A 26,467-nucleotide genomic window follows, 5' to 3' on the forward strand; every position below is an offset into this window, starting at 1 on the left:
TCCCAATACTAATCTCATGGACGGCAGCATCGCAACAGAACAAGATGCACCATTCACGTTAGTTGGTCGTGGTGGTAAACCACTCAAGAACAGAAAAGTGGCCAGTTTATCAACACCATTAAAACCAATTCAACCTCTTGCCGAACAGCGAGTAAATACACATGTCAAGTACAAATCGAGACATGGCAAGAACAGGAGGAAGGAGAAAACATTAATGGATCATGTTCATGAGGTTGATGCTAGAAAGTGAGCATAGCCCATGCGTCATAGTGGTTTTTTGTCTGTCTGAACGTGACGTGATACCCAATTATGTAGAGTTGAAATCCTCGCATCTCCATTTTATCACGACATCAAAGGTATTGCTCAAAAGTATCTTGGACTCTTATGTATTGAGTCTGACTCACTTCAACACCAAGATGCGCTATCTAAACCAAATACCAAAGTGCAAGATATTGTGGCATATGGAATTGGGTCCTTTACAGAATCATGGACATCGTCTTCGATACTTCAGATGGCCCTACTGCTTGTACTGAAAGATGAATTATCCGTAAGAGATTACTAAATGAGACTTTTGTTGTCATCACAGAGATGTTAAACAAAGTTTTTCCAAACCGCACTAGATCGAGTCTCCAATATACACATACGATCCAGAATACACCAGCATGGACTGTGAAGTGCTTCAGCATTATGGAATACTCGTCTTGACGGAGGATGAAAGTGGGCATCGTCGTGTTGAATCCTGCACACTGTTTTACATGCCTCATTGTGAAATGTGGCTGTATTCAAACGTGTTAAAATCCAATTGGGATGATTTAAAGCAAATAGTTATTATGGGAAACAGTTTCGCTGACTACCACCTGAAGTAAGTCGAGCTGAGAATCACTGGAAAGAAAAAAGCTAAGGAGTTTCATCGGTTTTAGAACACTTTCAGACGAGCAATGGTTAAAGATGGGCTCATATGTTCGTAAGACTGGTGAGTGATGACTTCACGGCTTGAAAGTCATTCCTACTCCTTGAATGCAATTCCTTTTTTTGCGTAGTTGGTCTTGTCCAAGAGCTCCCTTTACGGAACACTTTTAGTGACAAGGCTGCCTTCAACAACACTAGTCTACATTGGTTTTAACAGTGGGTGACATCCGAGCAAAGCTTCTTTGTACTAAGAAACCAAAACCATCACCGTCCGAAATCACCTGCGATTTCTGTTTATATGTACATTATAACGCGTAAATATATCTTATATCATGTTTACTCGTACGTTCTGTCGTGGTTAAGTTGACTCCAAACGCATCGCTCCTAAAAACATTAAACTGTACATGCGAAGAAGGCAAGCACACCTTTTGTGGCTAACTAGGTTCCCTTCATCAAGGTAATTACATACAGAAAAATCATTTTTTCTTCAAAGAACTAGCTGATCTATGTTACCTGTCTCTCACAATCCATCTGTTTTGAAACCAAAATCTAATTTTTTCTCAATCTAGTTGCCCACCATGCTCGCCCACGACGAACAGGATCACGATGCAGCCAGGCTCTTAACTCACTTCTCGTCAACAAGTCATTCATCGAATGACTCGCCAAACAAAGCAAGAACTAGCAACTATCACCACCATCGACTCGAAGCGGAAAACGAATCTGCCCCATCATCAGGACAAGGTTATGCACGAATCATATCCGATTCATTTATATATACCGTGATGAGTGCTCAATGCACTTTTGGTCGCAAACTTGCCAACTCAACCGTCGATATACCGTGGTCTGAATCCAAGTCTATATCTCGACACTTGGGAACTATTAGATATAACTTCGCCAGCGAGTATTGGGAAATAGTATGTGAGGGTAAAGGAGGCATTATTGTTGATGGACTTGTGTTGGGAAAACCAACAGAAAATGGACGCACGCATTACACTGCTATACTTCACCACAAGTCTAAAATTGAGGTTGGAGCAGTTCCTGCGATCTTTGAGCTCTGCACTGCACAGGTAGAGCTGGAAGTAGAAGAAGATGATGATGCAGGTGTACAAGACGATGAAACTGTCGCGGTCGCAGCAGGAGCTCCTCTAGAAGGCAGAATACGAATAGATCACGACGACGAAAGCGTATTGCTACACCAACACCAGCAAATGCCCGCATTAGAAGACGACGAAGAAGACCATGAAATGATACAAACATCACACATGGCTCAGAACCCGATACATCAAATACCGCTAAACCACTCTATAATGTTACCGCACGTAAGATCGCATCAGCATCACGACCCCTTTGTCGAATCCTACGAACATTCAGTATCTCCAGCAGCAACATATGGGGGACTAGCCGGATTCCATCCTCCACCTGCTCCTCTCGCTCACTTGGCGATGTCGATAGATCCGGAGGAGCACGACGGAGGCGACGAGCAACAGGAAGATGAAGAAGTAGAATATAACGAAGACGATGAAGGTGGCGAAGGAGAAGAAGGAGGGGGATATGACGATGATGGTGATCAAAATAGTCAAGAGGACGGTAGCGCTGACGTTGAATTTGATCCTGATGGTGGGGGACAACGTGGTGGTATGGTCGGTGCCACTCGTGGGTCTAAAAACGGCAGCAAGAGAGTGAAGAAGGGAACTCAGAAACGAATTAAATTGCCTGGTCAACCTAACTTGTCGTACGCAAGTTTGATTGCTCAAGCTTTGAAGAGCCATCCGCTGGGGAAGATGACTGTTAAAGGTGAGAGTGCGCTTTAACGAATACTTATGTGACGCCATTTGACGACGGAGAGGAATCAGCTATCAATTAGGCGAAGCAAGTTATATGTGCCATGAGACTCAGCATTTTTTTTTCCTGTAGAAATCTATGACTTTATCATGAACGCGTACCCATGCTTTGAAAAAGGTTCTGGTGGTTGGCAAAACTCTGTGAGGCATAATCTATCACTCAATAAGGCCTTCAAAAGAGTATCTCGAGCAGACGGTAGAAAAGGAGCTTGGTGGATGGTCTCACCAGGAACTGATCATTTATTTAATGGATTTGTGTATATTGGTGGTGCCGTATCGCGTGCTCAATCAGCAGCACATAAAAAAGCCACGTCAGAATCACAACCACGGCGTAGACGGTCACGAGCAACATCTCGGAAACGTAAAAACTCGGTCAAGGGTGGTGAATCTCATGCATCTGGAAGTGAAGAAGTAGCCACACAGCACGGAGAAGACGACGATGAAGAAGGTGATCATCATCAGGATAATACTCTACCTTCTAATCTAGATGGGAGTGGTCCCTCAAATACCAAGATAGATCTCTTCCCAATGTTGTTGGAGGATGGAAGTGTAGATGGTCATGGCTCTACCAATCTGGTTATTCCAGCATTTCGTGGTGGTGCCTCAATCACACCATTCCGTGAAGCGGCCTTGAATAACACTAATAGTAGTAGTAATAATAGAGGAGACAAGCATAACAATTCCAATAATAGCAAGAATATGAATGCACCACCACCATTACCTCCACAACAACAATCACTACCACCATCACCATTACCACAACCGCAGCAGACTCTACCACCAATACTACCACCACAATCATTTGTATATCCAGTATTACCTACTCTACCTGGTCCCGGTGAACTCTATCATGGCTTTTATAGTTTGAATCCACCACCATTTCAATCCATGACGCCCACGCCTGCATCATTAAACGTTACGCTGCCGCCACCGATGGATACTGAGCATCCAATGACGTTGCCTCCTATTCAGTTATCGCCACGAGGAGTAGGAGGACAGAATGTGACGAATGCAGCACCAACAACAGCAGCTTCAACAGCTACAATACATATGCCGCATTATCGGTATCATAATGAAGGTGGGGCAGTAGGAGAGGATTTGATGAGTATGCCTGTTGTGCCGAGTATGACGAGTGCGTTTGCTATCAATCCGTATAACTAGGGTGTGAGGATGATGGTTGTCGGGACATCGAATATCTGTAGTTAGGTGTGAGGATGATGGGTGTAGGGCGTCAAATACCTGTAGTTAAAATCTGGACAAACTCCAAGTATTATTAGTCAAGAACTAGCTTTTTTTGTGAATATCAAACTAAATCATCTGTGAATTTCTGTGAATCTTTTGTGTTGATGTTGAACCCTTTTAGTAATTCTAGAAAATTACGACTACTTTATACATTGTGTGTGTTTGATGCAAGTGCTTTCTGTGGCTGGTTTAATCACTACCACATTCTACTACTAGTGCTCATGTGCTGTGTATTTGCTCACTATGTTATCCTCTCCTCCGCATCCCATTCTCAAATCAGAATAGTGAGCCCGCATGTAAGCTTCTCTTTGTATGCCTAAAGTCTCGAGTGACGACAATATACGGCTTACCCTGGTCATCCCATTTAGCTTCGAGCACCTTGTACCTTGCGACCTTATGATTCTGATCCGTCTTGTCAAGCACATTATCCCCTGCAAAGTCTGACCTGACCAGTCCAGCTACAAATCCACCCACACATACAGCATCCGTAATCTCCAATTTCCCATACTTGTCTCGCTTATTCATATCTATTTTATTATTGCTTCCCATCTTGTAGATTGGGTTTACGAGACGTCCCGGCACGACGACTGTGGGATTTATGGCTTCAGCCATCCCCATCATTCCAAATTTGCCGAATGCGAGTGCTGTTGATGGTGTTGTAGTTGTAGCAGGAAAGATTATTTGGTTTAGCACATTCGTCTGTGATTTCGGTTGTTCTGGACCAGCATATGTCGGCTGATGTATACTAGCAGCATGAGACTCTATACCCTTTGGCGTCGTATCACTCAACCCCAACCATTGATGCCATTCCTCCTTCCCCGTGATGATGGCCACGATTTCCGATCTCGACCATGGGAGATGTGATTTACGGTATTCGCGGCCCTCGACGCGTGCTCTACGGACGAGAGCCTTCCATTCCGTAGATGATAGCGTGTCTAGGTTTTTACGTGGGGTGATTGCTTCTGGGTTGGATTGCAGGGGGAATAGTTCCTTCCAGCGCTCGAGACGGGATACCTGTTTATATGCGGATCTGTAGTCGTGGTGGCCGTCCCGTGTGTCTATGGATGCGGCGTGTATGTAGTCTGTTTTTGGATTGTGGGGGTCTGTTGATGTGTTGACTGATGATGCTGAGTTGAGTGATGCATCATGGGATTGTCCTGCCACTGCATTGACAGATACAGCAGTAGATGGTAGAGCAGTCGACGCGACAGGTACAGAGTGCTTTAGACCCCAATCTCCTCGTTTCCTAAACTGTGCTGGAGCTACGAGTACTTGACGTCTATAATGTGATGGTGGCAGGGATGCAAATCGGGATGCTCTGAATATGTTTCCAAAGGGGCCTTCCATCCGTCTATAAAATATACAAACAGACGGGTTATAGCTGACTTCTAATTTTTTTGTTTTGGTAGGAGTTGGAGTTTGCGCAAAGCTTGTACAGTATGATGGGAAGGAGACGTGAATCAGAGTCTATAGTCTATATTGATGATTAAAGGTATTTCCAAGCGTTTGGAAGCGAATTGACGCGTTTATGCCAAGTATTGACTGCAAGTCAAGAATAAGAGCGATCGAGTTACCAAAACACGAGGCAGTTCGGCCCTATGTGGTCTTGTTTACGTGATTTTTGCTGACAATTGATTGGCTTTCTCGCGATAAGAGGGTCATGGCAACATTTTTTGGGGGTTTTTGATCGTTTAGGTCTCTGGTTTTCCATTGGCGCTCTTGAATTAAGCAGCAAAGTTTGAAGGGAAAAAAGACAACACATATCCAAGGCAACTATCTGCTCATTACATACTCATAAAAAGGTATGTCGTCATATAGGATATTTGGCTGTTTTGTACTGCCAATTGGTCGAGGCCTCGCTTGTGTCCACATTGGTATTTTTGTTTTGTGAGAACAGTGCATGTTGCTGGAGAGGAGAGACTATAATTGGCGGATCACCATATTTTAGTGAGCTGTCATGGCATATGGGCGTCTCGGTAGCTTCTTACAAGACCTGCGTCAAGAGTCATATGTGGGCAAACGCCAGACATCAATTTTTGTGGTCATGCTTTCGGGCGCGTAATCACTTCACCACGGAGACGAATACAGACAAATACTAGATTAGATCTGATTTCTTATAATTCTACTGTCTTCATAGGCTAAGGGTCTCGCTTCTTTAGTCTCCAACTTTAATGGCTGATCAGTACTCTCAATACACTGTGCCATTGGAGTTCCCGGAGCTGCTAAAGGATTTGAATAGAGAGGTCTTGCGCTCTCAACCAAAGAATATCATACAGTTCTGTGCTGATTACTTTGCCACCAAACTGGCTGATCAACAAGGTATGCATACATGCACATATTGTTGTTGTATGTATAGTAGGATGAATGCTGTCGAATCGCAATTCGGTCGATCGTGATTGAATCGGATGGATCATCACCATACGATGGCGAATAGCCAACTGCAACATGCCCTCCAGGTCAACTCTTATCTCAAATCAACAACTGATAAAACCTCTCAAACCCATCTAGCAAAAGGTGCATCAGACTCATCAGAGATGCATCTAGAAGATGACCACGACGATGGCGAAGACGCGCACGACGCCCACGACGAACTCCCCGACGATGACGACGACTACGAAGACGAAGCTACTGATGCCCAAGGTGCTCTCCCAGCATCCTCAATACCTGCATCATACACAAACCGTGGTCGCAGAACCTCCGTATCCGCCGAATCAATGACTCCCACAAACGAAGAGTGGATTAAAGTCGTAATCCCCAAAACCGCTGAACAACGATCGCGTATTGAAGCTGCAATCCAACAAAACTTTTTATTCCGTCACTTGGACGAGGAACAATATGTCGATGTAATTAACGCCATGGCTGAAAAGAGAGTCGCTACTGGTGAAGAAGTCATTCGACAGGGTGCTGTAGGTGACTTCTTTTATGTCGCTGAAACAGGTACATTGGATGTATTCGTATCCCGTAACGGACAGCCAGCTGCCAAAGTATACCAATACGGTCCTGGTGGCTCGTTTGGTGAACTAGCTCTAATGTATAATGCTCCTCGTGCCGCTACCGTCATTGCCACTTCAGAATGTATCTTATGGGCACTCGATCGTGTCACCTTCCGTCGTATCTTGATGGAAAACACGTCTAGGAAGCGTCGCATGTATGAAGATTTCTTGGAAGAAGTCCCATTGCTTGTATCTCTAGAAGCTTATGAACGACACAAGATCTCGGATGCTTTGGAATCTGTTACCTTCCAAGATGGTGACATTGTTATAAAACAGGGTGATGTCGGTGAAAACTTTTATATTATCGAGTCTGGTGAAGCTGCTGTCTCTAAATTGGATGAAAATGGTGTCGAGTCTCAATATCCATCGCTGAAGAAGGGTGATTACTTTGGTGGTGAGTATTCGTCTGTGGATTGGGACCTTTTTTTGTTTTCAGATTACTCGCGCTGCATTATGAGATGGCAGGAAGAACAGTCGTCTCTTTATGGGACATAGATGCTCTGTATCAGAATCGTCGTAATACGCAGTCGTTTCCATTTGATTCAGACTATTGTAACTCACCAAAAAAACCCAACTATACCCCCAATAGAATTGGCATTGCTGACCAACAAACCACGAGCTGCTACCATCAAAGCCAGTGGTCGATTGAAGTGTGCTACCTTGGGTAAAAAGGCGTTTGTACGTCTTCTAGGTCCGGTAGTAGATATCTTGTCAAGAAATGCCGATAATTACCAAGCGTACAAGTATGCCCTATAAGGTTATACACGTATGTCTTTTTTAAAATCCAACCTCAACATCCACCACAACAACACATGCGTACTATAAAACACAAATACCACCCCCTTCGTAAAATATAGATAAAGCTAGACGACGACAACAAACATGGAATGCAAAACGGAGAAGATGAAACGAAGGGTGTTATTTTAAATTCATTGTCGCTAGTTTCCCCCCACATTTGTCATTTTGCTTTTTTTGCTGTTTTAGATAGCAAAGAATAACTAAATATAAGAGAACATTACCAAAAAAACTCTTGTCTAAGTATACTCTACTACTATACTCTCAAATATATTTGACTTTTCTAAGAAAAATGGATGTATATGCAAAGGGTGGTTGCGGTTTCTAGTTTATATTGTAGTTTGGGTGGGGTTGCGAGCTGAAAAAAGAGCTGCAGAGTGGTTGTACGATTCCTTCGAAAACACAGACAATCAATATACCCCACAGCAGCGATTCGAGCTCACTTCCTTTGGCAGTGTCCTGATGGCACTTTGGCCATACTGTATCCCTGAATTCAACCTGTCTGGATCAATCTCTCCTACAATAGTTTGATAAAACAAGTGTTGCGTCAAGCAAAAGCATCATAGTGTGAAGGACAAGAAAGAATACAACAAAAGAATCATGAACCTTAGACCAGAATGCGGATTCATAAACTCAAACAGTACGCTCATACCTGTATCAATTCGATGTAGTATAGATCTAGCACCCTTCATAAACGCTTCCTCCACATTTTCATCAGAAAGGGCGCTAGTCTCTACAAACATGAGTCCATGTTCTTGAGCAAACGTGTTGGCTTCCATAACCGAGACTACGCGATATTCTTCCATGTCGACTTTGGCTCCAACTAGTACTAGTTGGGATATAAGGGAAAATGTTACGAGTGATGAGTCTTTGCGCAGGTAATTCTTATCAGGAAAATTCTGTAGTCTTTTTTTCGTTGGGGTGATTCCATTTGGCGTGGCCGGAAAAAAACACCTAACAGTGATGAAACCATGCAATTACCTATAGCAACATCAGGACTTGCCAGTGACTTGGCATCATCCAACCATATTGATAAGGCTTCGAAGGATTCACGGTTTGTAATGTCGTATACTAGGAGGCATCCTGCTGCACCTCGCCAATAGGACCTTGTGACGGCTCTGGTTTTGATAAAGTTGGGAAGAACATTCTGTTGTGAGTGACCAGAGCAAAAACGATATGCACCATGACGGAATGCACTTCGTACCTAAATCGTTCTTGACCTGCACTATCCCAGATTTGCAACTTGACTATAAAGGTACAAGGGGATGTCAGGGAATGTTTTATAAGATATTTAGTGTTTGTTCACAGGCCAAACACAAAACGCAGTTTATGTCGTACTTGACTTGTTGCCAACTTTGGTCACCTTTGATCCAAATTCAATGCCAACCTACACACAATAAGAATGGGTTTCAGAAAGAAGGCAACTCTTATGATCTTTGAGCAAAAAATCTCCATTAGGATTAGTGATGATCAATAGCCCAACTCCAAAACCATCACACCAATACCCAAACAGCAACACCATTCAAGCTTCAATCTCCACATACAGTATGAGAAGACCCAGCCTTGAATTGATGCGTAACGAATCGTTGCAGCAGTGCAGACTTGCCAGATCCAGAGTGTCCAACAATCACAAATTTGAACAGAAAGTCTATGCAGAGTGGACGATAGTGTTACTATCAGTAACGTATATTTTCTAGAGCACGGAATTTGATGCTTTGCTCAATATCGTCATATCGAAACAGGACAGCATCAAATCACACACTTCGAAACAAGATTTTCGAACTTGAAACCAGCAGCACAGGCTTCATGATATAGTAATTGATATGCGACGAGCTTACCATAGGTGTTGGCCTCTGATACAGCTGTCATGCTTGCTTAATTCACGGGCTCCAATATGTCAGACTTGACATTCGCAAACAAAATTGGAGAAAAGTGTGATTTCTGGTGGTGTTTTGAAAAAAGGTGGTGAGTTTAGAGGCTACAACATGGACAACATGTGAGAGGAACGTGCCTATATGAACCGCATAGCAATCATTACATGTTATTACGCGTCAACTCTTCTTCTACATGGCAAAATGTACTATTATATTTAAAGTGTGTTTTTGTACGTGATCTACCAACCACCACTACTACCACCACGTATTATATCCCAAGCTGCTTCACCATACTCTCTAACTCCCCAATCTCATCTTCCATACTCTTTATCTTGCCGACTTTATCACGTTCTTCAGGCGACAGAGCATCAAGATCCCCTTTATCACGCAACTGTTCAGCCTGTCTAAGTTTCTTTTTCAGAGCTTTAATCTTCTTTTCTGTATCTGCTGCTGAAGTAGGTGCTGACGCGGTTCCAGGTGTTGCTGTTGTTGTGGTTGTTGGTTTACTACTCGACACTGAAGCTACAGCTGCCCCCTTTGACGCCACATCATCATGATCCCCATCATTAGATCCCACACTCGCAGTAATCCCATTCATAGCCTTAGCAGCCCTCCTCTTTTCATTCTTTTTGGCAGACTTTGATTTCACTTCATCACTACCACCATCATCATACTGGTATACATGTTGTCCGACAGATTTCTCAGCCTTGGCATTGGCTTCTACTATTCCTCGGCCGGGAATGTATCCTGCTGGTGCTTTGGATGACTCGATTTTTGACGTGGTGAAGCGACCGACATCCTCTTGCGGGGTATAACCAGCTCGAACACGTAGCTCTTTGCGGACTGATCCATCTGCGCGTCTACTGGCAGGAATAACCCGCTGACCATCTGGTGTTGGAAGCTCGATTATGCCGGACGCTTTGCTCATATTGTTGCTTGTGTTTTTAAGAATTGCGATGCCAATGATGCTTAAGAGCTACTTCCTACACGTGTTTGACAAGGCAAGAGATATCAAATAACGTGTAAATTAATTTGCTTAACTGATGTACATTTTTAAAATATGTTTCTACACGTTTGCAATAACATTGATATACAGTATACAGTAGACGTCGTTTGGAAGCTTCCCTTTCCAACCACCCTCCCTCAAGCGTTTCTCTCTTCAGGAGTCAAGTACTTGAGTTTGAGCAACTCAAAAAAATGCTCTTCAGACTTGACGTGAATTCCTAAACGATCCAGTAACAAGTGTTACACTTTCGATCTAAGCTTCCAACACGTCCAAAACGTCGAAAGCTGGCTATTCATAACCAATCAGTACTTACTCTTGTTGGTATGTCGATTAAACAGCCCATGAGATGCGAAATGCATCACTTTACCGGCTTTGCCCCTCTTACACCAGTCGCGAATGGACCTATGAGAGAAAAACGGTGTCAAGAAATTAAGTTCAAAGTACTGCAAGGAATTGAAACTACAGGTACTCTCACCTTTCGAATTGAGTACTACCAGTCCATCCAATAATTGCACATGGCTATGAGAGTAAAATTGCAATGTTAACCATTTGTTTGATTGGGGTTTCAACTTTTCTTGGCAGTCTTAGACCACTTACGTAAATCTCATAAGGCGAAACAATAACATCAAGTTGAAAATGACGTCCAGTAATAGGATGTTTGAATGCAATAAATGCCTTGTCCAATCGATCAAAACTGTGCGTTTTGGCATCTGGAGCGAACTTCATTTCTCCTAATTGATCTTCAAGAATCGTTGATCCATGATGGAATTTCATGACGTCGCTGACTAGTCCTGCTCTAGTCAAGATTGCAACGAAATCCTCCTGTAAGGAAATGAGAAACAAGAAATCAGTCAGTCCGTAAATGAACCTTATGATTTGAACCAAAAAGGAGAGCAGGATATTGAGGCATGTAGTACTCACCAGCAAGGTATCAGTAATATCCTCATCAGGGTGAGTCAATATAACATCCAAATCACGACATAATGGCTTGCCTCGTCGATAAGAACCAACGGGCACAATCATAATCTCGACAGAGATTTCGTCAAGCTCTCGACGCAAGATGCGAATGATTTCTTCAATTTCTGGACGACTCATACTGGTGCGAAAAGTGGAAAGATGATATTTTAGTGTGTTTGTTGCAAGGCCGATGGGGGGAAAAACTAGAAAGTAGGATGCAACAACATGTTTACTCTTGCATAAAGTCATCATGATACTTGAGTCCAATCATTTGATCCTTGGTCTGAAGTGAGGCAAAAAGACTTATTAAGACACGAGCAATTGACACACAGGACAAGCAGAGAGAACTTGCACACACCAATTTGACACGGTGAGCTTCGGCAGCTTCTCGAACCTGTTCAAGAGTCCTAAAACACAAAGTAGCAAAAAACCCAAGCTCAGAAATAGCGTACAATCACAAACTTCTTCGAAACTGTTGAGATACATACCGAAACCCAAGACCATACCACTTCCTTGCAGCTGTAGAACCAACACCAAAGACTTCCATAAACAGTTTCTTGACATCGAAACTTCGATCTTTTCGAATTTTATTGGCTTCAGGTATACTTCCATTTTCCAGGTATACTTTGATCATGGATGCAATCTTGGGTCCAATTCCATTGATTGCTGCAGCTTCCCTCCAATTTGTGATTTCCCTTTGAAAAGGATGATGTTAGAAAGCCAAAAAAACATTGAAGAGTGTACCAATGTCCATTGTGTTTATACCTGGGATAGGACTAATGAGAACGAAGAGTTGTTAGAGACCCTTATATCTTGTTAGAGACCCTAATATCGCAAAGAGAGAGTAACAGGTCAAAGTTCACTCTGGGTGTACAACTTACTATTAGGGCACTTATCGCCAAATGATAGCTCAACGCATTTCTCAGTTGTCCTCCGGTGAGTTTGCGTTTGTCTTCAAGGAGCTATCGGTCGGTTTAATAAAAGAGACGATACTTAGCGGCCACGAAATATACATATATGTATGAAACGCAAAACTTGGCGAAAGAAGGAGCACATTCACCACCCATGCTCTTTTCAGACACTCACCTTCAATTCTTCAACAATACCCTTATTGAAATGATTCAGTTTGTGTGGCCGACAGCAAACCCATTTCACATTGACATAATCAGGATGCAACAGACTGTCTGAATTGTGGTCTGTCATGTCAGTATCACTATTGCCCTCTTCCGTACCACTACCAACAAGCCCTTCCTTTTCTTGATCTGTATCATAATCATCCGAATTGTGTTTTACTACTTTACGATGATGTTGATGATGACGTTGTTGGTGCTGTTGTTGACTGGGTTTCCTCTTCGACGACGAAGTAGACGGTTTAGCCAAATCTTCGGTTTCACTACCATCGTCTGATTCAGAATGTGCTTGTTCTGGATCTGGCGATTGAGTTCTTGGACCTGGTAAATCACTATTCACTACAAATAACGGAGGCTGATCGTCTTCATCGTCATTAACATCATTCATATGCGTCTGAGGAGACAATGGAGGCAAGAGATCGATAGGATGTACCTTGCCGACAAAAGAAGCCCAATTAACACAAGGATGTTCAGCTCCATGCTTTGCAGACAACCTGTCCAGGAGTTCCGCTTGGGTAGGTAGTTTATTGTCGTCTACTGTTATTCGTCTGCTGCTTTTGCTACTGGGTTTTATGCTTCGTAGTCGTGGTGGGAGTGTTGCCCTTTCATCGTCGTCGTCTAAAGCCATAATACCATCCGTAGATGTCTTGGGGGATTCAGTACGTCGTCTTGTCGGATTCTTGGGAGGAGGAGGTGATGTGTCCTCATCGTCACTATCTATGACAATGGCACCACCGTCGTACTTGAATTTCTTACTATTATCTATATTGTTGCGGTTGGGTTTAACTAGACCAAATAGCAGGTGAGAAACTGTGAATTCTAGATATGATGAGCTGTCAGTCGATACCTGACGACTGTTCAGAGCTCTTCCGTTTTACACCACTCCTGCGAGTATCGCCATCTACAGACACGACTCCCGTCATATTTTCCAACACATCATCTCCAAATAGAGCCTTCAGAGCATCGATTCTGCTATCAGACAACAAGAAGCTCGTCCAAACAGTCGGTTGATGACGTTTGGCACGAGCTCTGCGGATTTGATCATCACGAGCAGAATACACTGGCTCATGCATAACTTGTCCGCTCATGTCTATTCGGTATTCTTCGTCAGTTGTTGGGATGCGAACGTTTCGTTTGCAGGATTCAAAAACCCAAGTGTCTCTGACGACTGGAAGGTTGAACTATAGTGATATAGCAATGAAAATGGGTTAAAAATATGAATTTAAAAGTGATCAACTTATTTCTACTCTACTATAATAAACAAATCTAGACAAAGATCAAGTTTTTCAGCAGTGACTTACACCTCTCATGTCCATATAAGCAGCAATTCTGGATGGAGCAGTTCCACGAGTGACAATGACAGTAGCTTCATCCTGATTTGTCACTACTCTTCCTCCATTAGCTTCAACCAATTCTATAGCTTGCTTCAAAAAGCCATAAGCATTCTCGTCATCTGTATATCGAAAAGGATTGAACAGGACCACGTCGTGAGCAAATATAGGCTCCTGCATTATATAATAATCATCCAATTGTCGACCTGTGTGGATTCCTCGTGTCTTTGGTTGTGATCGTCATTGTAAGTTTTTTGTTGAAGTTAGAATCAAATCACGTTTTCCAAAGCATCATTATATTAACAAATTTCATCTCCATTTCATATATATTAGTGAATTGTTGAAGCATCTGTACGCTTCCTCTCTGAAAACGCGCTCAGCCAGGTCATCAACGATGCCTACATTTGACGCGAACGGCACGAACTCAGTCTCAAGACATCCTCGTATCAAGGCCGTTTTCAATGTCGTCAAGTTCCTTGGATCATCATGTAGTGGAGATCTGTGTGCTGCTCTGGAAAAAACCGCTCCTTTGGTGGGGATCTTGATTGACGATATTGAACGACACGGATCCCTCTCGTCAGGACATAGTGCACCGACAAGAACAAGACGGCAGTAATTGGCATTGAACCCACTTTCACAATCTTTTCCTGACTCAGGACCTCCTTCACACTGTGTGTGTGCTCCTCCCATATAGAAGCCATAGATCAAGACACTAGCAAACCTCAAACAGCAAATGTCCGTGGATAGACTTAACTGAAACAGTTCCATACATCTCATACAACCCGTATATCTGACTTCATAGAGTGTGTCTTATATTATAAGCTCATAGACTACAATAATAAAAACACTGTCTTGGCCTCATCATACATATCCTCGAACCATGTCTTGCACTTTTCTATACTCTGCAGAGACATCATATCCAGATGATAGAGAATCTCTTAACTTTTCTACTGCCTGTGAGTGAGGGAAAAGAGTCGATCAGAATCTTGTAAGCGCAAAAAACCCGCAACGTCAAAGACTCAATCAATGACTTTAAATGGTTGCAAATATCTACCTCGATTCTAGACTGTAAATCAGCACACTTCCCAAACTCTTTCCTAGCAATAGCTTGATCCAACCCATTCTGCAGACGCAATAAGGACTCATCCACAAATCTAGATACATCTTTACTGTTACCACCACCAGATGATGGAGGCGCGACTTTTCCTCCTCGTGGTGCTGTTGGAGGTGGTCCCATGGGACTCCTGGCATTGCCATTCCCATATCCACCACTACTACCATGATTATCATAACTACCAGCAGGAGCTCCTGAGGGCCAACTTCTCGGAGCTGGTAGATCTGTTCTAAACTTCCATCGTCCATTCATTTCATATTCATATTGTGGTCCTGATGGTGGACTCGTCACTGGCCCTGATACAGACCGGGGCATTCCAGCGCCTGGTCGTGCTGGTATTGATATGTTATCTGGTGCTGCCACCTTAGGTATGCGTAAAGTGTCAGAATTAAAATAAATCAAGCGAAAAAAAGTGTCTGGCCAATCATTACCGAAGCACGAGGTGGGGGTGGAGGCGCTGATCTAACAGGTGGTGGAGGAGCGCTTCCTCTTACAGTGGCAAATCCAGACGGTACTGGAGGTGATGGTGCACCCGCTGCCCAAAAAACAAGGGTTGGTATACGATGAAATGAAGATCAAGCAATCCAATTCAACGTCATAATTACTTGAGGGTCTTGATGGAATAGACGGACCTGGTGATGAACGCGCTGGTGGTTGTGGTGGTGTGGGAGCTGGAGGTGCTCTGGGTGCTATTGGTGGTGGTCCAGCATTCGATGTTGGCATTCTTGGTGGTGGTGGCGGACCATTTGATGTTGGTTGTGGTGAAGGCCTTGGCGCTGCTGGCGGTGGTGTAAATGATGGTGTTTCAACTGTGATGTTTATAGGGTAAATTACGAATTAAAATTCTGTTTGTCTTGACAAGAGAAGAACGCTTGAACAAGAGGAACGCACCTCGACCTAAAGCAGCTCCACCAGCTTTTTTCAATGTTGGCATTCCACCTGTTGTGAGCGTATTAACACTTCTATTGCCTTAACTCATATTGAATCCAATTCATTACCTGCAAAGAGTCCTCCTAATTGTGGAGCAGTTGGACCTCCTCCTCCTCCGCCGCCACCTCCTCCACCGCCTCCTCCACCTCCTCCACCACCGCCTCCTCCTCCCCCTCCAGGTCTACCCATTGGTATTGCTGAAACTGCAGCTGCAGCAGCTTTTGCTAAATGAAGAAGGAAGCTTAACCAAGTGACCGATACAACGAGATCCGAGATCACAATTATCGTATTTCAAATAGGAAGAATAGCAGTATCTCGATAGATAACCAGACTGGAATGAATAATATCTCTCGTTCATGAAGTGCCGTTACTTTGACGGCCTATGCCAATATTCTTTGTACCCGACCATATTTCTTATCGAATTCAGGCCAACTGATAGCGAATCTCCGAGCAGCAATTCAATATTTGCGACCATGCACTCCTTTCCATTATCACTTCTCCACCCCGCAATACAACTTCCCAAAATGTTATGAATTGATGGACAAACAATGCCTAAATCACTCAAAGCAGCATCATCCATATACAAGTTCTATGAGATCTTACCATCTACAATAGGAGCGGACCGATCATTTGTAACAGCCTTCTTGAGTTTCCTGCCATTCTCAATCTGCTTGAGAAGACTGTTGTCCATACGTGAATTCTCGGAGACCAAAGAGAGAGACCAAACTAGGTATATAAAAGGAGTGACTCTTGCTCCAACTGAGTGTACTGACTACGACTTTAATATTAGACTCGTGTGGTGCGTGGTTTAATCGTTTGTCTTTGAAACTAGCCACCCAATATTGTCAAACTCAGATCAAAGTCGCTAACGTCGAGAAACAACGTTCATTTTCGCGTTGTTCATATCAATATGTCACTCTTGATGCCTTTATTCTATTTTGAAAATATCTTTGGAAAAAACATGACGCCCTCTTCACTCCATTGACCAGCCACGAAAACACTTACAAACATCTACAAAGAAACACTCATCAAATAACAGCAGTCGTCTTGGGAAGCAGTCTAATCTAGAGCTTGGCGCCAAGGACTTGAGAAACTTTAACGGATTGTCGGATACCCAAATCCAACCTATTTAAAAAGTGTTTTAAAGTTAGTAATGACTTCATATGCCGCAATTTCATATGAGCAACATAACATTAAACGTACATGATCTCTTCTGATCCACCTGGAATGGCATAGGCTCTTACTTCCCTATACAATCTTTCCACACGTTCTCCTTGACCGCCACGAGTGTAGGCTTAAGTGATGGTTCAAGTTAATCTTCGCGAAGTTCTTCCACATTATTTTTTCCTCTAAAAGCTCTTACCAAGACCACCAAATATCTGAGCTGCTTCACGTGCACATAATTCGAAAATTTGTGTGCTCTGCGCTTTAAGCCTGAATATTTATTTGCTCGTATTGTCAGTCTCCGAGAATGTGTGGGTCAACAAAGGCACAACAAAAGTTCAACAATCACTCACAAAGCAATAGGTCCACCAAGACGCAAAGGTTGAAGATCTTCAGGCATCTTGGTAGTTTGGTAGAGCAATTGTTCCATCCATGCATGAGTAGCTTCAATTCCTTTACTCATATTGGCAAGCTTGAGACGAATGACTGGATGCTCAATCATCTTCTTTCCGAAAGTTGAACGCTTGTGAGCATGGTGGAGAGCATCTTCGTAGCAGACACGAGCAAACCGTGTAGCTTGGATGGCGATACCCATACGTTCTGTTCATTTGGTTGCGTTAGATTGAGGGCAACAAAAAAACCGAGACGGTCAGCTATGCTGCATACCATGGTTGAAGTTTCTCACTATCAGTTGCGTGACGCACGTTAGTTTAACTATTGTAATTGTCGGAAGGAAAAATTGAACTCACTGATGATTTTGAATCCCTTGTTCTCCTTTCCAATAAGATTCTCCACAGGCACTTTGACATCCTCAAATGTAACCTGTGTTTTTGGGTAAGGCGAGTGAGACAAGCGAAAAAAACCACGAATGTCCAGGGATACTGCAACTCACATAAGCAGTTCCAGAAGCCCATACACCAGAGCATTGCATTTGACGAGTAGATACACCAGGGAATGAACGTTCAATCAGGAGTAAACTGATTCCGCCCATTCCAGCACCACCAGTACGACAAGCGACAGTAAAATAGTCAGCAAACACTCCGTTGGTAATCCATTTCTTGATTCCATTGACGCTGTTTCGAAATACAATCGAGTTGGTCAAGTATGGGCGAAAAAAATGGTAAAAGAAGAACATGAAGACGAGTTCTTTCACCCACATGTAGTGTTTGCCATCAGGAGTCTTCTTGGCCTCACATTTTAGTTGAGCGACATCAGAACCTGCATATGGCTATCACCAAAAAATGCGATAGAGTTCAATGCACACGACGCAACCGGTTCTCAACAACTACGACGAATTAACCAACCTCAGTAATTGCCAAACAAATGTTCTTATGTCCGGACATGCACTCAGTAACAACTCGCTTTCGGACTTCTTCGGTTGCAAATTGAGCAACAGGTGGCAAACCAATACCAAATCCACCTAAAACGCAAAAACCCCCCATATGAGCTGATTTGTTCATTTCATTTCAACATGCAATTCCGCCTCACCAACAAGCGCCCAAACAACACCTCCAGATCCACATCGTGACAACTCATCACAAATGATAAACTCATGGAAGGCATCAAACTCATCAGGTTTGACTCCACCGCACAATGGGTATGGTGGCAAGCAGTCAATGGGTAACGGATGACCTACAAGACATCCTAAGATACCAGCTTGAGCAGCCTTGACAAACAAGTCTTTGGGTATCTGCTTGCTCTCATCCCACGTGAAAGAGTTTGGAATGATTTCAGTTTCTGTGAATTTGCGGGCTGCTGCACGGACTCGTCGGTGGGATTCGTTGTAGTAGGGAGAGTACCACTAGGAATATGGAAAAGGTCGGATCGAAAACAATGACAAAATACCCCTGATAAAGAAATCACATACATCTTGGTACCAGTATCTAAACATCAAGATGTCATATCAGCAACCCCATTAAATGTCCTTCTAACCTTAACAAACAACAAACTTACGGATCAACAAAGGGAGCCAAACTTCCAAAGTACCCTTGCTCTTCACCATCGTGTTCTTCAGATTCTGACGTGTCTTTGCCAGCTGGAACAACAGCGCTAGGGGCCGGAGCCTCGCCCACTACAAAAAATGAGTTATGACATGTCAGCAAAGCAAATATGACGGTGGGAGAGGTTCCTTTTTTGGAGCATACCTTCCCCAACAAGCAATTTAGCGGCATGAGATTCCAAAACAGAGGGATTATGGAATTGAGCGAATTGCTTGCTGGCATCAGTACCAGCAACTTTGACTAGGATCTTCTTTCCTCCTCTATACAATGCGAAAAAAGGTCATATTAACAACAACAGAAGTTTGACCAGAGCCAGACGCAATGACGTCTTACGGGTGATCGTCCAAAAAAGAAGTGACATCAAAGACCTATCATTGAAGGGTCAGTTTGAAGTCTTTTTGACACGCAAAAATCATACAGACAACACGACATGTTTCCAACTGATCTAATATCAAGTTTCAACCAATTCTCCACCCGATCCCTCCTCTCTCGACCCACAGCAAATTCCAAACTTCGTTCATAATCTGGTGCATGAACATTGTGCAAGATGTCTGAGTCTGAAAACAGACACACACCTTGCCATTGACAATTATCCAGCAATCTTTCTCGGTATTATGGCGTGCGATTTCCGCGGTGCTGTACCAGCGATTGTTGGCTGCAGTCGACATATTTGGGACTCAGGTTCCGGAAAAAGATTAACTTTTAATATTGATTTCAGGCGGTTTCAACTAGTAGATAGAGTGATGAGGTGTGGGTAGATCGTTTGCGATAATAGATTTGTATATAAATGGTATTTTTGTAGTGCTTGATTCGTACCTCGTTCGCCTGGTAGGAAAAAGTGTGGTGCGAAAGTGAGGGGACGAGGGGAAACACACATGAAGGCAGTAAACCACACGTGAAAGCACCACTTTCACCGCATAAAGGCACGAAAGAAGCACCATTCGCTTTTGATAAATCAGTAATTGCTAGTTCTCGTATTTTTGACACGTATTGGACAAGTATTGACATGTCTTTGGAACATCGAGTTTCAATCAATGCATGTAAACTTAATTCTTTTACTATAGATCCTTGCTATTTACAGATGTGCTATATATAAAAAGCAACCTCCCTAACAACAAGTCCCCATATACTCCCATAATCCAGTTTTACGTTTTGATTCGATACAATGTACTTCCATGCAAGTCACCAAAGAAATCTGGCAGCACTTTGAGGGCTTCATCGTGTGATTGTGTTGCAATAATACATTTACCCAAGGACTTGTCCAATCTACAAAGTGTGCATAATCAGTATGCCTGAAGGATCATCCATGTTCAACAAGGCATCTTACCGTTCAATTTTGGAATTCAACATGGCTGGAGCAGAGCCACCTTCTTTTTCAAGAGCCAGAATGAGAGTCGGTCCATTTCGCATCTAAGGAAATGTAATGGTTAGAATCACCATTCAAAGCAGAATCGACAAAAAATCTGAAAGTAGTAGGACACATACCGTCATCTCAACAGGAACACCAGCACCAACCGCACCCCATTCAGCATTCGATATCGCACTCCATTTGGCCACTTCCTCAGCAACGTTTTCGCGCACAATGACAAGTCGACATGCAATCAATTTGAAAGGCTGCTGCTGTTCATCATCGTCTTGTACGGTATCATCACTAGCCCGAGTACTGGAACTGGTTTCACGTATTCTACCCCGTTCACGTTCTCCTCCTCTTGAAGCCCTTCCACGCTGCTGTTGCTGTTGTTGTGATTCTTGTGGTCGAGGAGGCCGGGAAGATGAAGCAGCACTACTACCACCAGATGCAGTACTAGTGGCCGTCGCACTTGTAGGAGGCGTTGTGCCTAAAATACAATCAACAATCTTGGCCCATTGAGCCAAAATCTTTTCAAAAGTCGTCTCGACAGGTAACAGGAGCACACATGATAGTTGTGCTTCTCCAGAAGGTGATGCATTCGGACCTCGAGGAGTCAGGAATGAATAACATTTTCGGCCAGGTGGTGGTAGATCCGTTGGAGCTTTCGGAACTATTTTACGCATATACTAAAAGCAACATAAAGATGTTCAATAGGCCTCATGCGTCACGATTTGTGAAGAGGGAACTTACGCGATTCATGCAAATATGACTCAAAGCATCCACAGGTGGTCCTTCTGGGAACAAGACTTGTTTTTGATTCAGAGCAGCACGGAAACTGGGAGATCCATACAATCCAAATGGCATGGGATCGGGTAGAGCATCTCCAACTTGTAGTGGAAGACCTCCTGATTTCAGATATACATCATCTAAATTGCCCAATGGAATAAGATGCAATGAAAAGGAACGTGGCTTAGTTTTTTGGTTTTTCCAAACTCACCCAAAACGTCCAACCACTTTCTAACACCATTTTCTCGAGAAATCAAACCACACAAGACAGGTCCATCAGTCAATTTTCGCATAAAGTCATCACGTTGAGTAGGCGTCAATCGTTCTTGATCGTCTGCATTAGCAACAAACTTTTGTGCCATGTTTGCGCTGATTCGACACAGTTTAAGACCAGTCAAGACAAATCCTTCACGTTGAATGCGAGCTAATACTTTGCCAAGTGATGGAAACTAGGTAGGAGAATGTTGAACGTTGGTAAAGGGCGACAAAATAATATATAAGTTCCAAGCCATGACCGCTTACCATTCTCTTGTCCATGATAACTGCACTCATCAGTAACGGAGCAGCAAGGGTAACATTTTGAAGAACGACAGGATGAGAAAAGTATTCAATTGGATGACATGCTACATCCTCCCATTCCGATGGATCGCCTGGTAGCAGTTCCACATCACGGAAGAAGGAGGTCAGAGCTTGTAATGCCATGTCAGGAGATGAAGTGCTCAGTATCGACAGTCGAGCTAAATCCTTGTCAGAAAGCCCAACCACTGCACTAGTCTTGATCAAATTGTTTCCAGCTGGCGGTTTATGCGATTCAATCAATGACGCTAAGTTGAAAAGACATTGGTGTTCATTCTCTCGTCGCAATCCCCCGTTTTTTTGATCTCGAGTATGACCACTCACATGTAATTTTTTCAAGATAATCATAAGCTCCAATTCGACGTAAAGCAAGCACCATCCAACGCTGCTCACCACCATTTCCTCCACCACTACTAGTCAACACTTCCAAACTAGAAGCCCATTGCCGTTCATGAACCTCAAAAGGTGTCAGTAGTTTAGCATGCGCAGGCGTTATACAAGGTATGCATTTAATACCCAGCAGCTCAAACCTATTACTAGATACATATTGTACTCCTGAAGCTGAGACTGGTGGCCGCGTAGTCGAGGAAGGTATTGATGGTTCAATCAGTTTGCGTAATAGCGGTATGGCAATATGCATTCGGGCCATCACAAACACTATTTGTGGCACTTCAATACACGTATTGACCACGTTTTGTTGACCTATTCGATTCTGTGGTGATGGTGGTGGTAGTAGAGCAGACAGGACATCTAAATCCTTCCTTGTCTTGTCACGTTTCGGTGCTCGGGCGGTTGAGATTATATGCGAGGGAGTGGAATTAAGAAGGGCTTTTGTTGATGTACTGTTATTATTACTACTACTATAACTAAATCCAGGTTCATTCAAGACGTCCAAACACCTAGTATGGATTTCAGACAGTCCCGCCTCCAAAGTCAACGGGACAGAGATTGTATCATTACGTCTAGATACTACAATAGCCAATGTTGCGCGCGTAACAATGTCACGTCGATCTTTCGGTTGAGATGCCCATGGTCTCACACACCGTCGTGAGAGAGACTCGACTTCATATCCTAGTTTGTTCACTAAAGTGTCTAGAATCACACCATACAAGGATGATGGTACCAGCTCTGATGTTGTCAGCAAGATGGTTTCACACGTCTCGACATCGTTGGCTGATAAGATGGTGTTTGTCGGTATAGGGAGATTGTTTGCGACGGTGGATGGTGGTGCGGATAATGGCGGTGCTGAGTCTTTTGAATCAGGATGTACTTTAATAGAGAGTCGATTGTGCTGAATTTTTAAAGTCGAAGGAGGTTGTGATTGGTGTGGTTGGTGTTGTTGAGATGGTTTACTACTAGATGCTGATGATGATTTGCTAATGTTGGCGGGTGGCAGGATATCGATGTGATGTGGTGATTTACTCTTGGGTTGATGATGAGGTGACTGTGTTTTACTATTAGGTGCTGATGGCCTATTATTACTTTTAGGACTTTTACTACTACTACTACTAAAAGGTATTTGAGATGATGTTGGACTTGGTCCTTGTCGTGCTATAGGAGGTCGTCCATCCTGTTCGAAACTATCCATGTTAGCATCTCCTTCCTCATCATCCTCATCACCTCCCTCTTCCTCTTCTTGTCCCTCGACATCATCACCATCCGAATCTGCTTCACCAGCATTTCGGTTACCACTATTAGCAGCTTTAGGCTTTCTGACTTTAAATTTCTTCTTCTTTTTCTTCTTTTGAGATTTTTTCAGTCTGCCTGGTTGTTGTTCACTGGGACTGGGATTTTCTGGTAAATCAAGGGTTGGCGAAGCAGAAGCGGGAACAGATTCAGAGACTGGAGCAATCGCATCCATGTCTCGACTCATTAAGTCATTAAGGCTCTTAAAGTCAGCAAGTAGAGGTCGTTTCTCCTCTGCTTCCTCCTCTGCCTTTTCTGCCAGTATACCATCGTCTTCCACATTCTCGACGAGCAGACTATTACTTTTCTTGAAGGTGGATAATTCAGCACTACTTCCATATAGATTTATAGCACTATCATATCGTCGTCCACTAGTACTAGATTCCACAGCTACCGTCTCATTTACATTTGGAAGATCATCTATAGTAGCAAACTGAAACGTCGGCTTGGCTCGAGGAGGAGCCAGCAACGATTCCATGGGCGATACATGACCGACCCGTGGTGAGCTACGTGGTGAGATACGTGGCGAATGTAAAGGAGACCTTCCGTTACGTGGTGACCTACTGCTACTAGTTCCTCCGCCATTACGTGGCGATCTACTAGTATTACTACTAATCCCACTATCTCCATTCACAACTGCCGGTGTTGTATTTTGGAAGGAGGCCAGCAACGCATCCAGATCATCATGCGTAACGAAATCCGAGAATGTCGGCGTCATATTTGGTATATAATTACCAAACGCGCGTGATTGATCTGCGATAGCATATGCCTCTACTTTACGAACTGGTGGTTGAATATGATGATCCTGGTGGTGGGTTTTAGAGTCGACGAGCGATTGACTACGGCTGAGTTCAGTGTCGAAATCCAACGATGGTGATGAGGATACATTATAATTATTACTAGCAGGTGGTTCGAAACTGGGCGGTATACTACTGATCGGAGGTAAACGTGGGGATAAATCTCTACCATTCACCACATGATGATCAAGTTTCCGAGACATGGCAGGCGTTTCAGCAGTCCAGTCACGGAACTTTGGGAAATCCTCCTCATCATCGTCATGTTGAAAATCAGGTTCGTCATCCGAGTCGTCTTGTTCCACGACCGCTTCGTTTCTCTAAAGAGTGGAACCAAGTGTTTTGTCAATTTGCATACAGGATCACGACGGGAAGAAACGAGGAGAATGAGTGAGTACATACGTGGTCTGTATACCATTGGTTATTGGATGATGAGTCAATTAGAGCCGTACGCCCTCCCTTGTATCCACGGAACATTCAAAATTATTTGACTTTTCGTTTGATGCTCCAAATGGGATGCTAGGCCAACAAGTGGGCTGGAGCCCAGATGATTGTTTCTAATGTTTGACTAGTAGAGCAACAAGATCGCAGCTTGATTAAACGAAGAAAAGGGAGTTAGTTCTAGGATTCGATACAAAGAAATGTCAAAGGGTCATTTGACGACAGTTCTTTTCAAAGATATGTGGTGAAAGGGACCTTACTGTGGATGATTACCACGCCCTATGCCATACGTCCACGTCCACAAATTAGAAGAATTGATGTTGCTGCGCTCATGTATATACTGTATCTGTAAAACTGAACAAATGAAACGAGTAGTGTCAAGTGTCAAGTAGACATTCCAAGTCACAGCGAGTAGGTGACGAGAGTTGAATATATTCCACCACTAAATAGTTACAATCTGAAATGAAATAAGGCCTTCATTTCGCGTCGAACGAACGTGATTTTACAACTTTCAAGCACCCCCATGGTAGATCTATGACAGGCAAGATGAAAACGTGTCAAAGAGGCCCCATTACGCGTCCGGAACATTGACGATGACTTGTAGTACTACTCGCACCCTTCATTTTCACTAGCTCTGAGAGCTTTCACTAACTCCAAAAACACAATGTTTGCACTATACAGGTCAGCAAGACCACTAACAAGACTAGCACTCATCGCACGTCTGAATTGGACACGTCCATCAAGTTCTGGATCGCTTAATGATGGTATGTCCAGATCGTTCTGCATTTTTTCTGCAGTCTCGAGTTTCAAGACCAGGGTGGTCAAGAAGTGCATCCGTGTTATCCCACCACAGGACTTGCATCGTATCTGAATCATCAATTGAAGCACCTGAGTTTCACTGAGCTACCAACGTTTAACATTTAGAACTTGTCGGCAAACTGAAAGCAGATCTAAAGGCCCTGATGAAGGCTAAGGACCACAACGTTTCTATCGTCAAGTCTCTACTTTCAGACATTACATACTCACAGAAATCAGTTGGAGCATCAAATGCCACCAGTGTTATGGCTATATTGCAAAAGGCTGTCGTGTAAGAGTGTGTCCAAGGCAATTCAATGGTTTGAAGAGAGGTTCAATCCAGACTTTCTCAGTCTATGTCTTTTTTGGCCTGTAGGAAACGAAAAGAAGCTGCTGAAGCTTACCGAGCTGCGAAAGAAGAGACTAAATCCCAACAGGAAGCCAGGGAAGCTGAATGGATTTCAAGTAGATACATACCGAAACAGCTAGACGGTGACGCTCTCGTCGCCAAAGTGAAGGCTGTGATGCAAGAAGTGAATGCGACTTCATCAAAGGATACTGGCAAAGTCATGAAAGCAATGTCAGACACAATATCAGCTGGATTAGCTACTGCTAAAGCTGTCACGGATGTCATAAAAACACTCATACCAAAATAAATCCCTCATTGTTTGCATGTGTAAAGCAATATATTGTATACCTTTCTTTCAAGATTCTGAGTGCGCGATCCTTTATAATATATACAACCTTTTTCT

The 26,467-nt window shown here is 43.3% G+C and overlaps 9 protein-coding genes across 9 annotated transcripts; 4 read left to right on the forward strand and 5 right to left on the reverse strand.

Moving 5' to 3' along the window:
• Window positions 1–16: 16 nt before the first annotated feature.
• SmJEL517_g00961 (uncharacterized protein) lies at window positions 17–1,123 on the forward strand (the record flags this gene model as incomplete). Its single annotated transcript, XM_031166889.1, has 5 exons — window positions 17–246; window positions 316–547; window positions 621–862; window positions 921–973; window positions 1,041–1,123. 5 exons carry the CDS (start codon window positions 17–19, stop codon window positions 1,121–1,123), a joined length of 840 nt encoding a protein of 279 aa, XP_031027183.1.
• Window positions 1,124–1,487: 364 nt separating this feature from the next.
• On the forward strand, window positions 1,488–3,911 carry SmJEL517_g00962 (uncharacterized protein; the record flags this gene model as incomplete). Its single annotated transcript, XM_031166890.1, has 2 exons — window positions 1,488–2,703; window positions 2,824–3,911. The coding sequence occupies 2 exons, from the start codon at window positions 1,488–1,490 to the stop codon at window positions 3,909–3,911; spliced, it is 2,304 nt and encodes a 767-aa protein (XP_031027184.1).
• A 2,252-nt stretch (window positions 3,912–6,163) lies between these two features.
• Window positions 6,164–7,741, forward strand: SmJEL517_g00963 (uncharacterized protein; the record flags this gene model as incomplete). The annotated part of the gene is made up of 3 exons (XM_031166891.1): window positions 6,164–6,311; window positions 6,501–7,379; window positions 7,575–7,741. 3 exons carry the CDS (start codon window positions 6,164–6,166, stop codon window positions 7,739–7,741), a joined length of 1,194 nt encoding a protein of 397 aa, XP_031027185.1.
• A 449-nt stretch (window positions 7,742–8,190) lies between these two features.
• Window positions 8,191–9,649, reverse strand: SmJEL517_g00964 (uncharacterized protein; the record flags this gene model as incomplete). Its single annotated transcript, XM_031166892.1, has 7 exons — window positions 8,191–8,297; window positions 8,433–8,609; window positions 8,762–8,898; window positions 8,985–9,027; window positions 9,119–9,167; window positions 9,325–9,428; window positions 9,619–9,649. 7 exons carry the CDS (start codon window positions 9,647–9,649, stop codon window positions 8,191–8,193), a joined length of 648 nt encoding a protein of 215 aa, XP_031027186.1.
• Window positions 9,650–9,922: 273 nt separating this feature from the next.
• On the reverse strand, window positions 9,923–10,582 carry SmJEL517_g00965 (uncharacterized protein; the record flags this gene model as incomplete). Its single annotated transcript, XM_031166893.1, has 1 exon — window positions 9,923–10,582. One exon carries the CDS (start codon window positions 10,580–10,582, stop codon window positions 9,923–9,925), a length of 660 nt encoding a protein of 219 aa, XP_031027187.1.
• Window positions 10,583–14,939: 4,357 nt separating this feature from the next.
• On the reverse strand, window positions 14,940–16,813 carry SmJEL517_g00966 (uncharacterized protein; the record flags this gene model as incomplete). Its single annotated transcript, XM_031166894.1, has 7 exons — window positions 14,940–15,032; window positions 15,133–15,555; window positions 15,624–15,727; window positions 15,798–16,001; window positions 16,084–16,131; window positions 16,191–16,346; window positions 16,726–16,813. 7 exons carry the CDS (start codon window positions 16,811–16,813, stop codon window positions 14,940–14,942), a joined length of 1,116 nt encoding a protein of 371 aa, XP_031027188.1.
• A 373-nt stretch (window positions 16,814–17,186) lies between these two features.
• Window positions 17,187–19,954, reverse strand: SmJEL517_g00967 (uncharacterized protein; the record flags this gene model as incomplete). Its single annotated transcript, XM_031166895.1, has 14 exons — window positions 17,187–17,247; window positions 17,326–17,416; window positions 17,486–17,556; window positions 17,640–17,886; window positions 17,953–17,970; window positions 18,036–18,108; window positions 18,179–18,514; window positions 18,591–18,706; window positions 18,775–19,087; window positions 19,154–19,169; window positions 19,240–19,357; window positions 19,431–19,546; window positions 19,620–19,654; window positions 19,862–19,954. 14 exons carry the CDS (start codon window positions 19,952–19,954, stop codon window positions 17,187–17,189), a joined length of 1,704 nt encoding a protein of 567 aa, XP_031027189.1.
• Window positions 19,955–20,431: 477 nt separating this feature from the next.
• On the reverse strand, window positions 20,432–24,956 carry SmJEL517_g00968 (uncharacterized protein; the record flags this gene model as incomplete). Its single annotated transcript, XM_031166896.1, has 8 exons — window positions 20,432–20,552; window positions 20,614–20,696; window positions 20,772–21,323; window positions 21,388–21,563; window positions 21,635–21,872; window positions 21,946–22,247; window positions 22,324–24,799; window positions 24,882–24,956. The coding sequence occupies 8 exons, from the start codon at window positions 24,954–24,956 to the stop codon at window positions 20,432–20,434; spliced, it is 4,023 nt and encodes a 1,340-aa protein (XP_031027180.1).
• A 628-nt stretch (window positions 24,957–25,584) lies between these two features.
• Window positions 25,585–26,371, forward strand: SmJEL517_g00969 (uncharacterized protein; the record flags this gene model as incomplete). Its single annotated transcript, XM_031166897.1, has 3 exons — window positions 25,585–25,684; window positions 25,845–26,007; window positions 26,092–26,371. 3 exons carry the CDS (start codon window positions 25,585–25,587, stop codon window positions 26,369–26,371), a joined length of 543 nt encoding a protein of 180 aa, XP_031027181.1.
• Window positions 26,372–26,467: the final 96 nt, after the last annotated feature.

The sequence above is a fragment of the Synchytrium microbalum genome, assembly GCF_006535985.1.
Source record: "Synchytrium microbalum strain JEL517 chromosome Unknown SmJEL517_scf0003, whole genome shotgun sequence".
In the NCBI taxonomy this organism is placed as follows: domain Eukaryota; kingdom Fungi; phylum Chytridiomycota; class Chytridiomycetes; order Synchytriales; family Synchytriaceae; genus Synchytrium; species Synchytrium microbalum.